At 39.6% G+C, this 15,821-nt stretch overlaps 2 protein-coding genes across 4 annotated transcripts in view; one reads left to right on the top strand and one right to left on the bottom strand.

Moving 5' to 3' along the window:
* FXR1 (FMR1 autosomal homolog 1) overlaps positions 1-11,154 on the top strand; it is a 21,915-nt gene extending 10,761 nt beyond the window's left edge. The window contains exons 8-16 of one of the 2 annotated variants that reach the window (XM_005419009.2): positions 357-435; positions 1,585-1,694; positions 2,335-2,421; positions 3,135-3,342; positions 4,910-5,113; positions 5,803-6,003; positions 6,746-6,826; positions 9,171-9,262; positions 10,130-11,154. In XM_005419009.2, coding sequence (XP_005419066.1) covers positions 357-435; positions 1,585-1,694; positions 2,335-2,421; positions 3,135-3,342; positions 4,910-5,113; positions 5,803-6,003; positions 6,746-6,826; positions 9,171-9,262; positions 10,130-10,300 — 1,233 coding nt within the window. In that variant the 3' untranslated portion in view covers positions 10,301-11,154. The remainder of the gene's footprint in view (positions 1-356; positions 436-1,584; positions 1,695-2,334; positions 2,422-3,134; positions 3,343-4,909; positions 5,114-5,802; positions 6,004-6,745; positions 6,827-9,170; positions 9,263-10,129) is intronic. The other variant, XM_005419010.1, reaches the window with a different exon arrangement.
* Positions 11,155-12,357: 1,203 nt separating this feature from the next.
* On the bottom strand, positions 12,358-15,755 carry DNAJC19 (DnaJ heat shock protein family (Hsp40) member C19). 2 transcript variants are annotated; one of them, XM_031055345.1, is made up of 4 exons: positions 15,442-15,755; positions 15,037-15,116; positions 14,284-14,354; positions 12,358-13,065 (listed from the first exon to the last, which is right to left on the bottom strand). In XM_031055345.1, exons 1-4 carry the CDS (start codon positions 15,484-15,486, stop codon positions 12,995-12,997), a joined length of 267 nt encoding a protein of 88 aa, XP_030911205.1. In that variant the 5' UTR covers positions 15,487-15,755; the 3' UTR covers positions 12,358-12,994. The 2 variants fall into 2 exon arrangements, with proteins under 2 accessions (XP_030911205.1, XP_030911206.1); XM_031055346.1 differs by having other exon boundaries at positions 15,475-15,534.
* Positions 15,756-15,821: the final 66 nt, after the last annotated feature.

The following is a 15,821-nucleotide window of genomic DNA, read 5'->3' as shown; positions in this document are numbered from 1 at the left end:
AAAGAGTGTGCCCTGGTTCTAAAATCACTTGCAGTGTTTGCTCAAAGCCCATCCAACCTGGCCTTTGAACTCTTCCAAGGATGGGGGATCCATTTTGATATCTCAAAATGTCTTGAAATAACATGAAAACAAAGTTTTATTCCTTACTGATGCTTTACTTTTCTACTGAATTTTGTCTCTGGGCATTTCACTCAATTATTCCATTATGATTTAGCTCAAAACTAGATTAATTATGTCTTTATTCTTTTCTTTTTACAAATAAGTTTATTTGGAAGACTGGCAACTGTTGCTACAAGATTTTGTTCTTAACATTCTGTATTCACAAATAAATTCCATTTTTTTGAATTTATTTCCAGACTGCTGATGCAGTAAAAAAGGCCAGAAGTTACTTGGAATTTGTGGAGGATTTTATTCAAGTTCCCAGAAATCTTGTTGGTATGTAATACTGCTTAAACTTGAAAAGTTGGGAAAAGGGAGCCTAATCATAACTTTGCAGAGGGGATTTAGGTGCCAGTACAATATTTGATTTCTCCATTTAAGTAGAAAGTGATTAATCTTTTAAAACTATACGTATCTGAATTATTATGAAATTGGATACATTGTTGCTGCATAATACTTTGTCAGGATTTTAGCACTTCAGCTGACTTGATTACAGACTTGTACCACCTAATTTAATGGTAATATTAGAAGTTCAGATTCTAGTGAAAAAACACGCTCTACTAAATTAGCTTCTTAAAAGTGCTGAAGCTGAGGTCCAAAGCTTAATCTGGGAATACTCAGCTGAGTTGCAAGAATGACATGAGACAGTTCTCTGTACTGTTCCCTCCTGGGTTGAGGTTTGTCACAGGTGGTGGTTGGATGCTGGTGAGCTCCTGTATAAATCAGCAGTGCTCATAGTCTTGGCCTCAGTCTCAAAATAGACATTTTTCCATGTTGCAGCTTTATGAAGGTGTAGCATAGTCTGGTAGGTTCTGTACTGAAAACCACCTGAAGGTGTGAGGTTAATTGTGTTCCACTTGAAGACACAAACGTCTTCCCCTAGTCTGGTCTTCACAGGGAACTTTTTTCTTCTTCCCTCATTCTCCTTCCTTTATCCTGCTTTTTACTCAAGTCTGGCAGCTCCCTGCTCCCCATGCCCAGCTTGTGGGCAGTGTGAGCATGGAGGCAGTGTTAAAGTTGGAGTTGTTGTACCTGATTGAACAGCTTGGATTATGCAAAGAAGTTAAAACCCAGGCTTTAACCTGCTGTGGTTTGGGGCTTGGAGCCTGCATATTATAAACAATGTCATTTAAATAATTCGTGTGCAAACTCTCATAACTTAGACTTTCAAGGTTTTAGAACTTGACCAGAAACTCTTGTGCCATTTTACTCTTGGTTTGGTTCTATTGGAAGCCTGTGTACAGTGATGATCTTCATCACTGCTTGTCGTTCTGCATATAGAGAGAGTTTTATTTTAAAAGTTTTTACCCATTTTTTCTGACATAGCATGGGGTATTCTTCGGGGATTTTATGTATAAAATACCAATAAACATGTTAAAATACTTTGACCATGGGTGCAAAATTAACCATTCTTGCCCTCTGAAGGAAAAGTTATTGGAAAAAATGGAAAAGTGATTCAGGAGATCGTAGACAAGTCTGGAGTCGTCAGGGTGAGAATTGAAGGAGACAATGAAAATAAGCTGCCCCGTGAAGATGTAAGTACTTCATTATTTCCTGCTGTGACTAGGTTTCTTTTCAAACCCAGTTTTATTTCAAAACCTGTGGATAGAGAGCATTAGTTCTAAACTGGTATCTTGCAGTAGATTGTATATAAAGTAATTCAAGGAAAGTTTTTGCTGCTGAAGTAAGAGGTTGTGGTTTTTTTGCTCTTTCTCCTACACGTACTTGGGCTATATAACTAATTTGGGATTGCTAGTGTTAAAAGTGTCCACATACTTTAAATAGATAAGAACAAAAGGGAAAAGCTTGTAAAGGTGCTTGGTCTTATAAAGTCAGTTTAATGAACCACCTTCTTGGTAAACTGTGGATGCTTCTATACACCTGTTGTGCTAAACACACCCAGCATGTGTTGCATGAATATGAACATGGAATGTGAGGTTTCCTCAGCTCCAGAACAGGTTGTTGGGAAAGCTGGACAGCCTGAAGCCATTGCTGTCACCCCAGCCTGAGCTATTTCTAGATGTCTTTGCAACCAAAGGCTCAGTTGCTGCCTTTGTTTAGCTCACTTTGGTAATTTAAAACAGATCTCTTTATATAATTTAAACAGAAATTATTTCAGTGATTTCATTGATAATGTTCTCCCTGATAAAAAGCTTTGATGCTTTGTTCCTGTAGGGAATGGTACCATTTGTATTTGTTGGTACTAAAGAAAGCATTGGGAATGTCCAAGTTCTGTTGGAATATCACATCGCATATCTAAAGGTGAGTGTGTTTTGGGAGAGAGAATCTGTAGAGGAAACTTGGGTTGAAGTACTTTTGAGCAGCTTTGGTGGGAGTTGCAGTTGTTAAGCTGTTCCTCTGTATATCAGGCTTTAAAGCTTGGTGCCTTGAGCCCACCCTTGCCCATGGGTGTCATGGGCTGTAAATACCTTGTCATGGTTACTTAGTGCTGTTGGGGCTCAAAGAATCAGACTGTAAAGAATGGGGGTTTAAGGGACATTTGGGAACACAAAATTTTTTGTCTGTGTTTGAGTTCTGCTGTTGTGAGGTTAATTCTCTGTTGGGGAAGGATGGACTTTCTAATAGAACACAGTAATACAGTGTGGAGTTAGAACAATTATCTGTTTAGGTTTGGTTGCTTTGTGATGTTAAGAGAGATTGAGTTTGAATTGTGTTCCCTCATCAGTTTGCTTATTTTTTTTTCCTAAATTTTACTGGAAAAATTTGCTGAACTGTAATTAAGAAAGGTAGTAGTAGTCATAAAGCCAAGTTTCCTGCATAGTGGTGAAAGTTTTTAGATCTCTTCCAAAACTCAGACATAACTCATCTTCAATTTCATTATTTGTAGTCACCTCCCAGGTGGTGTTACTTCTGCCACAGGACTGATTATTTTCAATATGACTGGGTGGGGGATGGTGTTTTGTGAGGGACATTTGTCAGCAGTCTTTCCATGGTTTTTGTTTCGTTGTACGTAGGAGGTAGAACAACTAAGACTGGAAAGGCTCCAGATCGATGAGCAGCTGCGGCAGATCGGGATGGGCTTCAGGCCCTCCTCTACTCGAGTTCCTGAGAAGGAGAAGGGTTACACCACTGACGAGAGCACCCTCTCCTCTGTGCAAGGCTCCAGGTCCTACAGCGGCCGGGGCCGGGGCCGCAGGGGCCCCAATTACACCTCTGGCTACGGTGAGTGCGCTTGGGCAATGCCTCAGGATACCTTGGAACCCAGAACTGTCTCTGGATTTCTTTGTGTTCAGTGTACTTGGATGAAGATAGGGTTGGAAATTCAGAATTTTTTGTTCATAGCTCAAAACACCTTGTTAGATATGCAGTCTTGAAGTTAAGTTTAAAACTGAAGAAATTAAGAAACTGAACTCTGGAAACACCTTGTTCTTCTGTGCTAGTTACTAAGTGACATCACAAAAGCTTGGAAGAAAGCTAGAGATACTTTTCAGGAGACACAAATTTTTTAAACAAATCTGAAATGAGCATTAGCTGTTTTGATTGAGAAGGAGAAAAATTGCTCGTCTGTGATCATGGCCATCTTAGCAGCATATTTCTGAAAAGTGAACCAAAATAATGTAAAATGGAGACAGCACAAAATCCTATGGGTTTTGTAATTTGGTCAGGAACTAACTGGGTTTGTTTTAAGGTGAGATATTCTGATGCATTTTTTTAATTAAAAAGCACATTCAGTTCCCGACAGGTGTGCACATCATCAGCTTGTCCAAATGGAGACACTGCGTTTCTATATAGACATGTTTCACAAAGAGCAATGTTATTTTTTCAATACAGTAAATCACTCTGGATATCTACATGTAGCTCATTTCTGTTAAAAAATCAGACACATTTTGGGTTTTACAGTCTGTCCCTGGCTATAGCTTCCTGGATCATGCCAGGTGTTAGTTGTGTTGATTCTGATGATGATGTTTGTAACTTAATTTTTTTATTATTTCCCAGTGAGCTGACTGAGCTGTACGGAAACTTGTTCACTTTGCTTATATATACACACTGTGATTTGGAAAACTTAGGGGTTTTTTTTTCTCCCAAAATGGCAAGAATCAGATTTAAGCCATATGGGTCTAAAACTTTATATTCCAGACTGGGTAGTAGGGGGAGTTCCTGGATATCTAAAACGAAGAATAGGTGTTGGGTTTTCAGGTAGTAAAAATCTTGGTTGGTTTGGGTACTCGGATGGCTGGGTGTTACAGATGCTGTTTGATATAAACAGCGAAATTGTTCAAGCAGCATTACAGCATCCAGAAGGGGTTGCTTAGCAACAGCCATCGGCTACAAGGTGGCAAAGTTGTCCTTGGGAATTTCAGAGAAGTTGCCTAGAAACTGCACCAAATGCCTGCAGTGTGTAGACAAAGAGAGGAAACACTGCTAAATCCTTGGTTTATCTGTGTACAGAAATTACAGATTTGGTGATCTTTCAGCCATTATTTCACATGTTAGTACAAACTTAAATTGAGAATCTTACTTAAGTAACTTCTGATCTGTATTTTATGTGTTCATATATTTTTATAGATGAGTGTATATATAAATACTAAAATGTACCTATGATTGTATCCCTGTGTGTGTATTCGTATTTTAATATATATATATGTATTTATGCATTATATTGTTTGTTAAAATAACATACATATATAACCAGCCATGCTGGCTTGGAATAGCTCTGTGAGGATATGAAACCAGAATATAATCCCCAAATTCATATTAATTTCCTGTTTTCTTTTCTTTCCCATACAAGGTACAAACTCTGAGCTCTCTAATCCCTCCGAAACAGAATCTGAGAGAAAAGATGAACTTAGTGACTGGTCCTTGGCAGGAGAAGATGACAGGGAGAGCAGGCACCAACGTGACAACCGGCGACGTCCTGGGGGACGAGGACGTAGCGTGTCTGGAGGTCGTGGGCGTGGGGGACCTCGTGGTGGAAAGTCATCCATTAGCTCTGGTACTGTGCTCCAAATGGGTTTTGAGATTTTCTTCCTGGCAATTTTCTGTATAACCTCATACGCTTTTAAAATACTCCATTCTTAGATTATGATCTTAATGCCTTGGGATTTCAATGCAGTTGTGTGGTAGCTGTATCATACAGAGTGTTTTAGGTTTTTGTTTATTTTCTGTTCATAGTGATCTTCATTTCCTTCCTTTACTGCTCACACATAATAATGTTATTAGCAAAGCTGGTAAATCTTTGGCATGTTGCCTGTGGCTGCCTTCTGAGGTAAGCTTATGTTTAGATACAGAATGAAAGAAGAAATCATTGATTGGAAGTTAGGTTTTATCAGAATCTGTGCTAATATAACACTGTAAGTGTCAGAAGTACCGCACAACCACAAAGTGTAAGGTGTGATTTTTTTATACTTAGCAGTTTTGAGTAAAAGGTCTCTAAATGTCACCTTGGAAATCTTGGTGGTTAAAATAGTGCAAGGGCAGATTGGGCTGTTGTGGTGCCCCAAATTGTTACTGTTGGGTTAGAGTCAGAGGATCCAGTTTGAAATCAAATACTTCAGCTCTGTGCGTTACACCTTGGCTTAAGGTTGCTTTGTGGTTTGAAACTTTCAGCCACAGCTGTAAGTCAGCCTGGTAATGGTTACACATCTCTGCAGTATCTTAGGTGGACACTTTCTGTTTGTTTAGTGCTTAAAGACCCGGACAGCAACCCGTACAGCCTGCTGGATAACACGGAGTCAGACCAGACCGTGGACACGGACGCCAGCGAGTCCCACCACAGCAGCAACCGCCGCAGGAGGTCCCGCCGGCGAAGGACTGATGAAGATGCTGTTCTTATGGATGGGATGACAGAGTCTGATACAGCTTCTGTTAATGAGAATGGTTTAGGTATGTAAATGGTTGGATGGTAGTCCCAGAGCAAGCTCAGAAACAAATGTGTTGTCCCTGTAAGTGTAGTGAAGCCCTTGTTTGTTTTTGTAAGTGACAAATCGTTGTTCTGTTCAAGGTTGCTGTCTGATTAAAGAAAGACTCCTTCCGTGGCAGTGCCATGGAATCTTCTGTTTACTGAGCTCCACTAGCCTTTTCATGTGCCTTTTTTTGTAAAAACTGTCTGATGGAGACACCAAAGACTTGACTTGTTGTTTCCCATTGCACTGCTGCTTTGATAGAAACAGTACTGTCAGATCAACGTTCTGTTTTGTCCTTGGTAACCTCAGTCTTGGTGTGGGAAAGCTCCTTAAGTAGCTGTTAATTTGTCCCTACCCAGCTTCTACTTAAGAACTTTCCTTCAGTAAATTCTCTTGATACTCACTGGGATGAGAATACAGTTGTTACTTAATGTAGAAAAAAAAATCTGGGTTATGTTGCTAAAATTTGACGTATGATTACTTAATAAATGAAATCTGAGGTCATTAAGCACGTGCCTAAATGTTTTAATGAACCAAGAACAAAAAGTAAAATTTAGCTTTTGTGTTACTGTGTATGCTTTCAGTATAAAATTTTCTTTTAGCTTTTCTGTCTTACTCACTGTCTTTAACAGAAGCCATTTTAATTGCCCCATGCTGAAACTGCTGAAGAATTTATTTATTTTATGATCAGAAATAGTTCATTATAAACTTTGCAATTGCAGATGATAGTGACAAAAAACCCCAGCGACGCAATCGTAGCCGCAGGCGTCGCTTCAGGGGTCAGGCAGAAGATAGACAGCCAGGTAATTCGAGTGGAGCTGTGGGTAATCTCAGGTCAAAAGCATGAGAGAATGTTGTGTCTGCTGTTTTACATAGAGCTGCATAATATCAAAAGGTTACTCAATAACTAATAAGACTACTAGATAAAGATGAAAGACATTTCTTCTACTAGGAAAACTTCTAAAATCTGTCTAATGACACTAATTGATGTCTAACTTTTTGCTTGGACATACAAGTTATGCTTCTGATCCAGTTCTCACTGAAGTCAATGGCCAAAGGGCTGTTGAGTTCTGTGGTCCAGGATCACGACAAACATGAAGGTTCATGGTCTGCACTCACTGCATCTGTGCGCTTGCACTGACTGGGACACAACCTTTTCAGCACTGGCTGAGCAGCAGTGTTGGAGGGGCAGGATGTGGGTCCTGGCAGAGCTCAGTGAGGGAACTCAGGTGGGGTTTGCCAGCCCCACACCTGCATCACACTGCTGCTCTCAGTCCTTGGCTGTTGGGAATAGTTTAAGTCATCTGCAAATTGAGGGTGGGAAGGAGGAGGAGTTTAAGTGAAATTGCATGTTTCCAATTTTTTGTTGTCGTGGCTTGTTGCATTTCTTTTGTGTGTACTAACACTTGAAATGTTAAAGGTGAACTGGCTAATTATCAATACAATGCCCTGTTTAGAAAATGCTTGTACATACACGGCGCACGGTAGTAACAGAAGGTCTTCTAGATTGACAGGTTCAAAATTTCACCCATATTTGTCTTCCTTGTATCTGTGGTGCTCATGCAACATTTGATTAAGAAGAAAAAAGTTTTTCTATTGTGCTAAAACTGGGGGGAAGGAAAAAATCAAACACCCCACCCTCCTAAAAAATCTCAAACCTACACATTTCTTCTCAACAGTACAGTTTTCGTAGCAGTGATTTGTAAATGGGCAGAAAAAGTGAAAAGGATTTCAGCTTTTATTTCCAAGAAACTTATCTCAGCCAGAAGTGTAAAGGAATGTTAGTCATTTCTAGAAAACCGTGGGAATTCTTTTAAATCTTAAGTATTCTAAGAACATAACAAAATTTACAATTATCTTTGGTAAAATACTGTAATAATTTAAAGTCTTCATAAATACCTAGTAAGTGTGAGTGAAATTAAGATAGAAGGAGCTTTTCCCTTCTTCCCCCCAATGCCAGCTACTGTATTTCAATCACTTAGCTGTATCATTTAATTTACATTACTGTATGTTATGGTGCCTTATTCATAGAGGAATATTAAGAATGCACTGTGTGCGTGAAACATGCTTCCTGTTTACTAATATTAGAGGCATTGGGTTCAAAACCTCATTTTAAAGAAAAAGTACCTTTGGCCTTCACAGTTCAGGAAGGACCCAGTTGTAAGAAGTCCAGTTACTGTAACAGAAAGTTCATCTGTTATAGTTCCCAGTCTGATTTGGATTTCATGCACAGTCATTCCTAAATCCAGAAAAATAGCTCACCTAAATACCTTACACTAAATACAAATGACTGTGCAGTTCAATAGGTAATGCTTGCCAACCCTAATGTGCTGTAGCTCATCAGAGATACAAGTTTATATTTAAAGTTGCAGTACTCTGTATTCTAAGGGTAGAACTGAGTCTTGGTGTGGTTACAGGAGGACAGGATCAGACAAAGCCAGGCTACAGAACATGGTTACTCAAAAAGGTTAGTAGAGGTGGTGAGGAGAGGTCAGAGAAGCCCTGGCTGTCACCAGTGAGTGCAGCTGTACTGGCATAGACACAACTGTGCTGCCCCTGGGCTGGGCTGGCTCTGCCAGCTCCGCCTGTGTCCACACACCCCACAGCAGCCACACCCGAGCCAGGAGACAGAGCTGGTGCCACAGTGCTGGTGGCACTCTTAGTACCTCAAGAAGGGCCAGTTCCCTCCTCAGTCACTTTGTGATGTACCAAAGATTTGATGCCACATCATCCTAAGTGATTCCAGGCTCTGACCCACCCCAGTGTCTTCATTTCATTTCATTAGTGAAATTCTTCACTACTCAGCTAATAAAAGCCCAGTGACACACAGTCTGTAGTTCAAAGAGCTGCAGCCAAATCTCTTCAAACTTAGTACAGAAAGCCCTTTCTCCAATAAATTCTGCAATTGGACCAAAATTGGTTTTATTAAGAGTCCACCTTCAGATCATTGTTACCACTGATTTTAGTGAAAATTGTTTTAACAACAGAAACAAATTGATCCTTGCTGTATGATTGATAACCTGTAAGTGTGAAGGCCTTTTGTGAGATGTCTCCCAGTTAGAACATAACTTGTGCAGAAAAGACATGAAGGTTCATGCTGAATTGACTGCTGATGTGAGCATCACTGTGATTTTTTTCCTTGAACAGTAACAGTAGCTGATTATATATCACGAGCTGAATCTCAAAGTAGACAGAGAAACCCTCCAAAGGAGACAGTAGCCAAAACCAAGAAAGAAACGGTAAGATTTTTTTAATGTGCATTTCCTTTTTTCTCCTCCCTTACAGCAGAACAGTAAAGGCATGAAGGCTTCAGTTAGCTCACCCTCATTTGACTACAAGTGGATTTGATTTCAAGAACAAATCATTAAAGCAAAAAGGGCCCAGAGTAAACAGAAATGACAATGATTTGTTGTCTGTTGTTGCAGATTTGGGACCAAATTAAGTCTGTACACATTTTCAAAATATTATATTTAGTAATGTTGCATTATGTAATAAAATGTGAAAATTGCCCATGGTAAATCTTGAGAACTATTCCTTAAAAAACATTAGGGATAGAGGATACTATGTGGCATTTTTAGTGACTTGTATCAACTATTTTAGAAGGAATTAGTTTTACAAAGATTGTATGGTTTTGATCCTTTTTCCTTAAAGGATCAGAGTGGCATTACATTATCCTGAAAAATAATCAGAACTGAATAAAGCAGAATTTCTTTACCTCTGAAGTGCCAATGTATTGCCACAAGTTATGTAAGAAAGATCCATTAGCAAAATGTCATTTTGCTATAGACTTCAAAAGGAGCATAAAGCTCAGTTTTTCAGTAAACTCCTTCATGGGCTTAGACAAATAGAAATAAATAAGCATTCTGGGTGTGCTGGGGGTGTGCAGTGCTGGGGTTACATTGGCATGTTTTCCTCTGAGTGGCAGATAGAGAAATATACCATAAACCACAAGGTGTAAGTGATGAGATGCATTAAGTGACAGGATACAGGCACAGACAGACAAGAGATGTTCCCTCTTGCAAAGCTGCTGTGTGAGCCCGAGAGAAACTGAGATTACACTCTGCATTGTTGTGTTTTTAATGCTCCCCTCTTCTTGTTTTTGCAAGGCAAAAGATGCGATTGATGAGAACAGCCCTTCTGAAAAGGCAGTGAATGGTCCTGCCACCACCTCTGGGGATGAGCCTTCTAAACTACAGCACAGCCCTGATGAAAAGAAAGTCACTGTTCAGGAGGATGGAAATAATCAGGAAGAAGCAGTGCTGAATGGTGTTTCATAAACTGAAGTTCCTAGTTTACAGTTCTTTTACATTACATTTAAAATAGTGCTTGTATAAGCTTGCCAAAGATAGAATATGGATCGCCAGTCTTGACACCGCACTTTCAGTTCCTCCATTTTGGAATACAGAAAGGGGAGGGATCCTGGAGAAATCATATGTTAAACATACTTTGACACCTACTGTGTTATAAATATATCATCAGATGTGCCTTGAGATAGTATATGTAACATTTAAATAAACAAAATTGCTGGCTATAGGAAATGTTATTTTGTTTTCAAAATATGGCAGAGATGTGAGGGGGATCCCTAACATAATACTCTTTATGAAAGCATTAGCTGCTTTTGTTACATTTTTAATAATATGCAACCACTTCTTCACCTGAGGAATACTAGAAAGAAATGCAGTCTAAAATATTTTGCACTGAAATGTAATTTCTCCATTAGTTTAGTCTGGAAACTGGTCTGTTTTAATACATGTTTTTTAAATGCTGTATGTAGAGGAAAAATCTGCAGACCACTGGAATGCATTTGTTAAATTCTCATAATCTGCAGGGATACTGGGTGACATTGGCAGTGACTGTTCTACATTGAGGCTTTGTTTGGTTTATTTATTAAACTGTACAGTATTTAAAAATCAAACATAGCTTTAGTTAACACTAAGCTGAATTAGTCATGTCCATTAAGACATAACCTGAACTACTGAAAAGATCAATTTCCAGAAAGTTTATTCTGTATAAACTACATATGTTAGTCCTTAGTAGAGTATTTTTATTTTTGTTTTTGGTTGTTTGATGTGCAATATGTTTTTTTTGTATGCTGGTAGTAAAAGAAAATAAACTTTGATCTTCCATCTGTTGACTGTTTCTATCAGAAATTTAAATTACTATTTAAGGTTTTCAAGCTGTTAACTAACAATGGAAACCTACTTGTGAGGCAGCTTGAACCTTGAACTCTTTTTCATAAGAGTTTCTAACATGCTGATCTTCCTTTTGTTAAGGCAGTGGTGTCAAACACCAGTTAACAAGTCTAAAACCAGACTCCTTACCTTGGAGAATTGCATAACCTGACTAACATATATAGCTATTAATGCAGATGTACTTTTTGATCAGTTGAAGCATGCACACCTCCACATCTTTCAGGTACAGGAGCCAGAGCAAGGAAGCACAAAACAACTGTGGAAAAGCATCTGGGTAGCAAGGAAGTCTAAGAATTCAAAGGGCAGTGTTGAAGTTGTACTGACTGAATGAAAAAAATTGTCTCGTCTGATTTTGTCAGAAAGACAAAACCAAGAGTTCTAAACCAGCTGCTCTACCTGACAGAGCTTACAGCCAAGCTGTCCCAAGCAGTGACCTGTGTGTGCACTTTGTCATAGGACTCCAGGGTTGGACACTCAGCAACAGCATTCCCTCTGGGCCAACACACCCAGTCAAAAGCTGTGACTGAAGTGTGCACAAGTATCGCAGCTGATGGGCCGGGCACAGGAGTGGAGAAAATGAAAAAAACGAGTTACGTAATAAGTCAGTAGTGTTTGGCTGGGAAATACTTAAGTACAGGAACATTCTGCATATGGCTTGGCCTGTGCTGACTCTGGAGATCTAGCTGTCCTTCACCCTGCTTTAAATTCTGTAGCAAAGCAAAATTACTGCCTTTCTGGGGAGGTTGTGATGTTAAGGATTACTGTGGTAATCCTTCCTGAACAGCCCAGAACTCCTCCACAGCAATGCTGTGGCACAGCAGGCAGCACTCCCAAGTCCAGGTTCTGGCAGTGGAAGCTTTCAGCCCACTGTGTTTATGCCCAGGTGGGCATTAACTCCCTGAGGTGCTGTGCAGAGTGTTGCTGTAGTGGCAGAAGCACTGGAAAGATTCTTGGAGTATGACAGAGCTCCCTGGCCCCAGCTGAGACTCTCACAAGCTGCTGGGTGTGAAAAGCTCCACAGAGCACAAATCCAGCTCAGGTATCAGCAACTGATGTAAAGAGTTCCTGTTTCCTAATCATAAATAAAAACCTCCGTGTGAGCTCTATTGTAGCGTACAATAATGTATAAAACTACAGGACTCCTATTACAAATATGGAATTTATTAAATGCTATTAAAACCTGTCAAAACTAAAAGTTACTAAAAAAATCTGGGGTGTTCCAGATCCATCAGTAACACTTAACCAACCTTGTTTTTCACAAGGCAAGGACAAGAGAGTACATTGTTTCCTGTACTTTATTTCTCCAGGCAGAGACAACCACACATCTCTCCCAGTTCCTCCTGTCCAATAAATCCTCTTGGTTTTTCCACCCCCTTCCCAAACAGGTTCAGTGTGCTAATTTTAGCAGATGGAAGAGCAGCAGCGTGAACTTTAAGCAGGGCCAGTTCAACACAAATTAGCTGACAGCACATGAGTCTACCTGTGCCTGGTAACACACACTGGCCACACCAAGTTACTGCTCTCAAGCACTGAAAACATCTGAGTGGCAGATTTTGCTGCTTAATAAAGAACAGCTATGAAAAAAATCTTTAAGCTTCACTCCCTCACATATCTCCAAAAAAAAGTGACCAAGCAGGGAGGGAAGTACCTCCCTGGATTTGTATTTCCAGCTTCATGTATATTAAGTCAAAGACTGACATTAGAACTTTTCTTAAGCCATTTATCAAAAATAATCATTTGCAGGGACAAACCCTCTGAATGAGTGATTTTCTTTCTCATTCATTTTTTAGCTTGGTCTTCTAGTAGATCCTTAGCTTCATTGATTTTGGCTGCTACATATGGAGATCCACCTAGAAGAAAAAGAACCTCAGATTAAAAAAACCCAACAGTTGTCTCCTGTGTTGACAATAATGCCATGGGATACAGGAAGAAAGAGCGTGGTCTTTCTGCCAGTTGTAGAACAAACTGGATATGACTGAAGGCATCTGAGTTCAGTGTCAGACCACTCCCTCCTGTTAGACTGATTTTATTTTCCTGAAGTGTTTTTCCCCTCCAGTTTTATCAGTCATAAATGAATTGGTCACCACTGACTTGGTGCAGTTGTGGTGAATACAGAGGCACAGAACAGGTCTGCAGATAACCCTGCCCAGCGGAAGTGCTGCTGTATCAAGAGACCACTTCAGTTTTCAAACAAGGCAAAAAAATACTCAGGGAGTCTGAGAAAGAATCCACAGTGAAACCTTGTAAAGCCATGAAGGGCAATGACTGTTGGTAGCATATATACCATTAATTGCACTATAATGTTTTACTTGAAGATTAATGTATTTAGGTCATGTACAACACCAAATGCTATTTTTAGCTTCTGCATATGTTCAGTAAGGTTAATTTTTAAGGTAACTTTCACTTGATAATACCTATGAAAAGCATATCCCCATGGATTATTTTGGTCCATAGAGGGAATTCAACAGTCACTTTAAAGGAAGCCATTTTACCTTTTAAGCAATGATTAAGAAGTTGAATGTCAAACACCAACACATGATTCTGACTCACTGAACAGAATTTAGAATAGGTATAGATGCCCTGAGTTACTAAGTTTAAGTAGATTCTGAGCCTTCAGACAACCACCAACAGGAATATTTCATAATTTAATGTCTCCAGCAGCTGTGGAAGGCTCAGTATTTGCCATTTATGGATAACTCCTGAGGTATTCCCATGAACTCAAACTTTCAAGTGGTATATAAAACACACAAGGGTACTCTGGGGTTTCATCTAAACTTAAGGCGATTTTAAGTCTCATTTTAACAAATCATATTCTACTGTGGTATTCACAGTAGAGCAGCTAACAAACTGACCTGCTGAACCTGTCTGCTTGGCTCTAGAACATCCACACACAAAATATGCTTTAGATTAGCATGGATTAAGGCACCCTAAGATTTGTTTTCACTCAGTTTTCTGTGGGTTTTTTAGCAGTTGAGGTGGTTATGTATCACTGACTTCCTCCCTACACTATTCTATTCATCTGTGTTAAAAACATGTATTAACTCATCAAAGTGGCTTAATTTCCTTACCTTTATCTGGATGATTCAGAAGCATGATCCGTCTATGAGCCTCTCTAATTTTATTTCTGTTGGCTGTAGGGCTTTGAAAGAGAGAGAAAAACTGACTTAAGGGATCCTCATGGAATTCCCCAGATCATCAGAAGGTGTCTGAGAACAAGTGTGCACTATGTCTTACCATAAATTCTCTAGCTAACTTGTATGTTTATCTTTTCCTACTACTGATCTGTAGTGTCTAAATCCTGGAGAGGCTTTCTAGGGCTCTTCCAAAGCAGTTTGCTGACAAAGACATGCTACAGCAGTCTAATGGGGTGGGGGTCATACAGTTAAAAAGAAACAGAACAACAGAACTACGGTGTAACTTTTTTTTTTTTTGAAAACTTCTTAAAGGCTGTAAGACAAAAAAATTTGCTAGATTTATTAAGGTAAAAAAACCTCCAGAACCCCAAAAAAATTCACAGTTGAAAGTTCTTATTTGATAGATTTGTGTATTTGGCCTCAAGTGCTTTGGCAGGGATTGCCACCATAGACAGATCTACAATGTTCCAGAAGTGATGAATTTATTCCAGATCCAAGAATTTGGGTTTGCAGCACGTTCACACTGCATCCACCTGGAAATCCTCAACGCTGACAAGAACCACAAGGCAACATCACAATTGTGTTCCTCACACCAAGTGAACCCCAAGGCTCCCTGAAATGGCTTATTTGGACCACAAGTGGCTTTGGAATGCTGTTCACCTTTCATTTCTGATCAATTTCCTTTACCTCACTCCTAGTATTAAAGCTGCTTCTCGTTTAGTCATTTTGGGTTCAAATCCACCTCTGTAATAACCACCACTGAAGGCCTGAAAGAGAAAACTTATCAGCTTAAAACACACTAATTTCTAAGTATCAGTCAAAACAACTCATTATTGCTTTAGTAGCTGCTGAGCTTTTAGTCTGTAAAAATGGCAAAACTTCACTTGTAATAGGAAATTCAGTTGAAGTAGAGCATCATTATTTAAATTACTTAACCTTGCCCAAACAAGTTCTCTATTAGCCAGTTACCACCAGAACTGCTGCAATTAATTGTTGTTACTGACAAAACACAGGAGAAAATACAGCAATGCCATACAGAGACAACAGTCTGTAGTTATTTCACCAAGTAAAGTTTTAAATAAAAAAACTTACAGGCTTTGGTAGGTTGTGAAGGGCTTGTTTTACCTGTGGCTCCATGTGCTTCAAAGCTTTTACTGCATAGCGACCTTAAAGAGACCAGCATTGACCGAGGTTAAATATAGCTCCTTGAACAAACATTCACCAATTCAGTGCAACTGGGAACTTGTGGATTACAGTGTGGAATAAACATTTTTGGGACATGAAATAGCAAGAACTTTGACCTGTTGTTTCATTACAGCCATTAACACAGGCTCTCCCAAAAGAGCGGCTATTAAACTACCCCGAACCAGCCCTGGGTACCCTGGGCTGTGCGGGTACAGCTGGGTGCTCGTTCCCCGCCCGTCCCCCACACACCCGCGAATCCGGCTGCCGCTCTGGCCAGGCCGACCGCC

Source organism: Geospiza fortis, unplaced genomic scaffold (genome assembly GCF_000277835.1).
Source record: "Geospiza fortis unplaced genomic scaffold, GeoFor_1.0 scaffold172, whole genome shotgun sequence".
NCBI classification, from domain to species: Eukaryota; Metazoa; Chordata; class Aves; order Passeriformes; family Thraupidae; genus Geospiza; species Geospiza fortis.
Note: the sequence above shows the minus strand (reverse complement) of the source record. Positions and strands in the feature narration are given on the sequence as shown.

What these genes read in the sequence shown, in the direction of transcription:
- DNAJC19 (XM_031055345.1), bottom strand. Translation starts at nt 15,486, where the DNA reads ATGGAGCCACAGGTAAAACAAGCCCTTCACAACCTACCAAAGCCT. An exon ending in GCTTTAATACTAGGAGTGAG is followed by an intron (nt 14,355 to 15,036) that starts GTAAAGGAAATT and finishes TCTCTTTCAAAG; the next exon opens with CCCTACAGCCAACAGAAATA. An exon ending in TCTGAATCATCCAGATAAAG is followed by an intron (nt 13,066 to 14,283) that starts GTAAGGAAATTA and finishes TTTTTCTTCTAG; the next exon opens with GTGGATCTCCATATGTAGCA.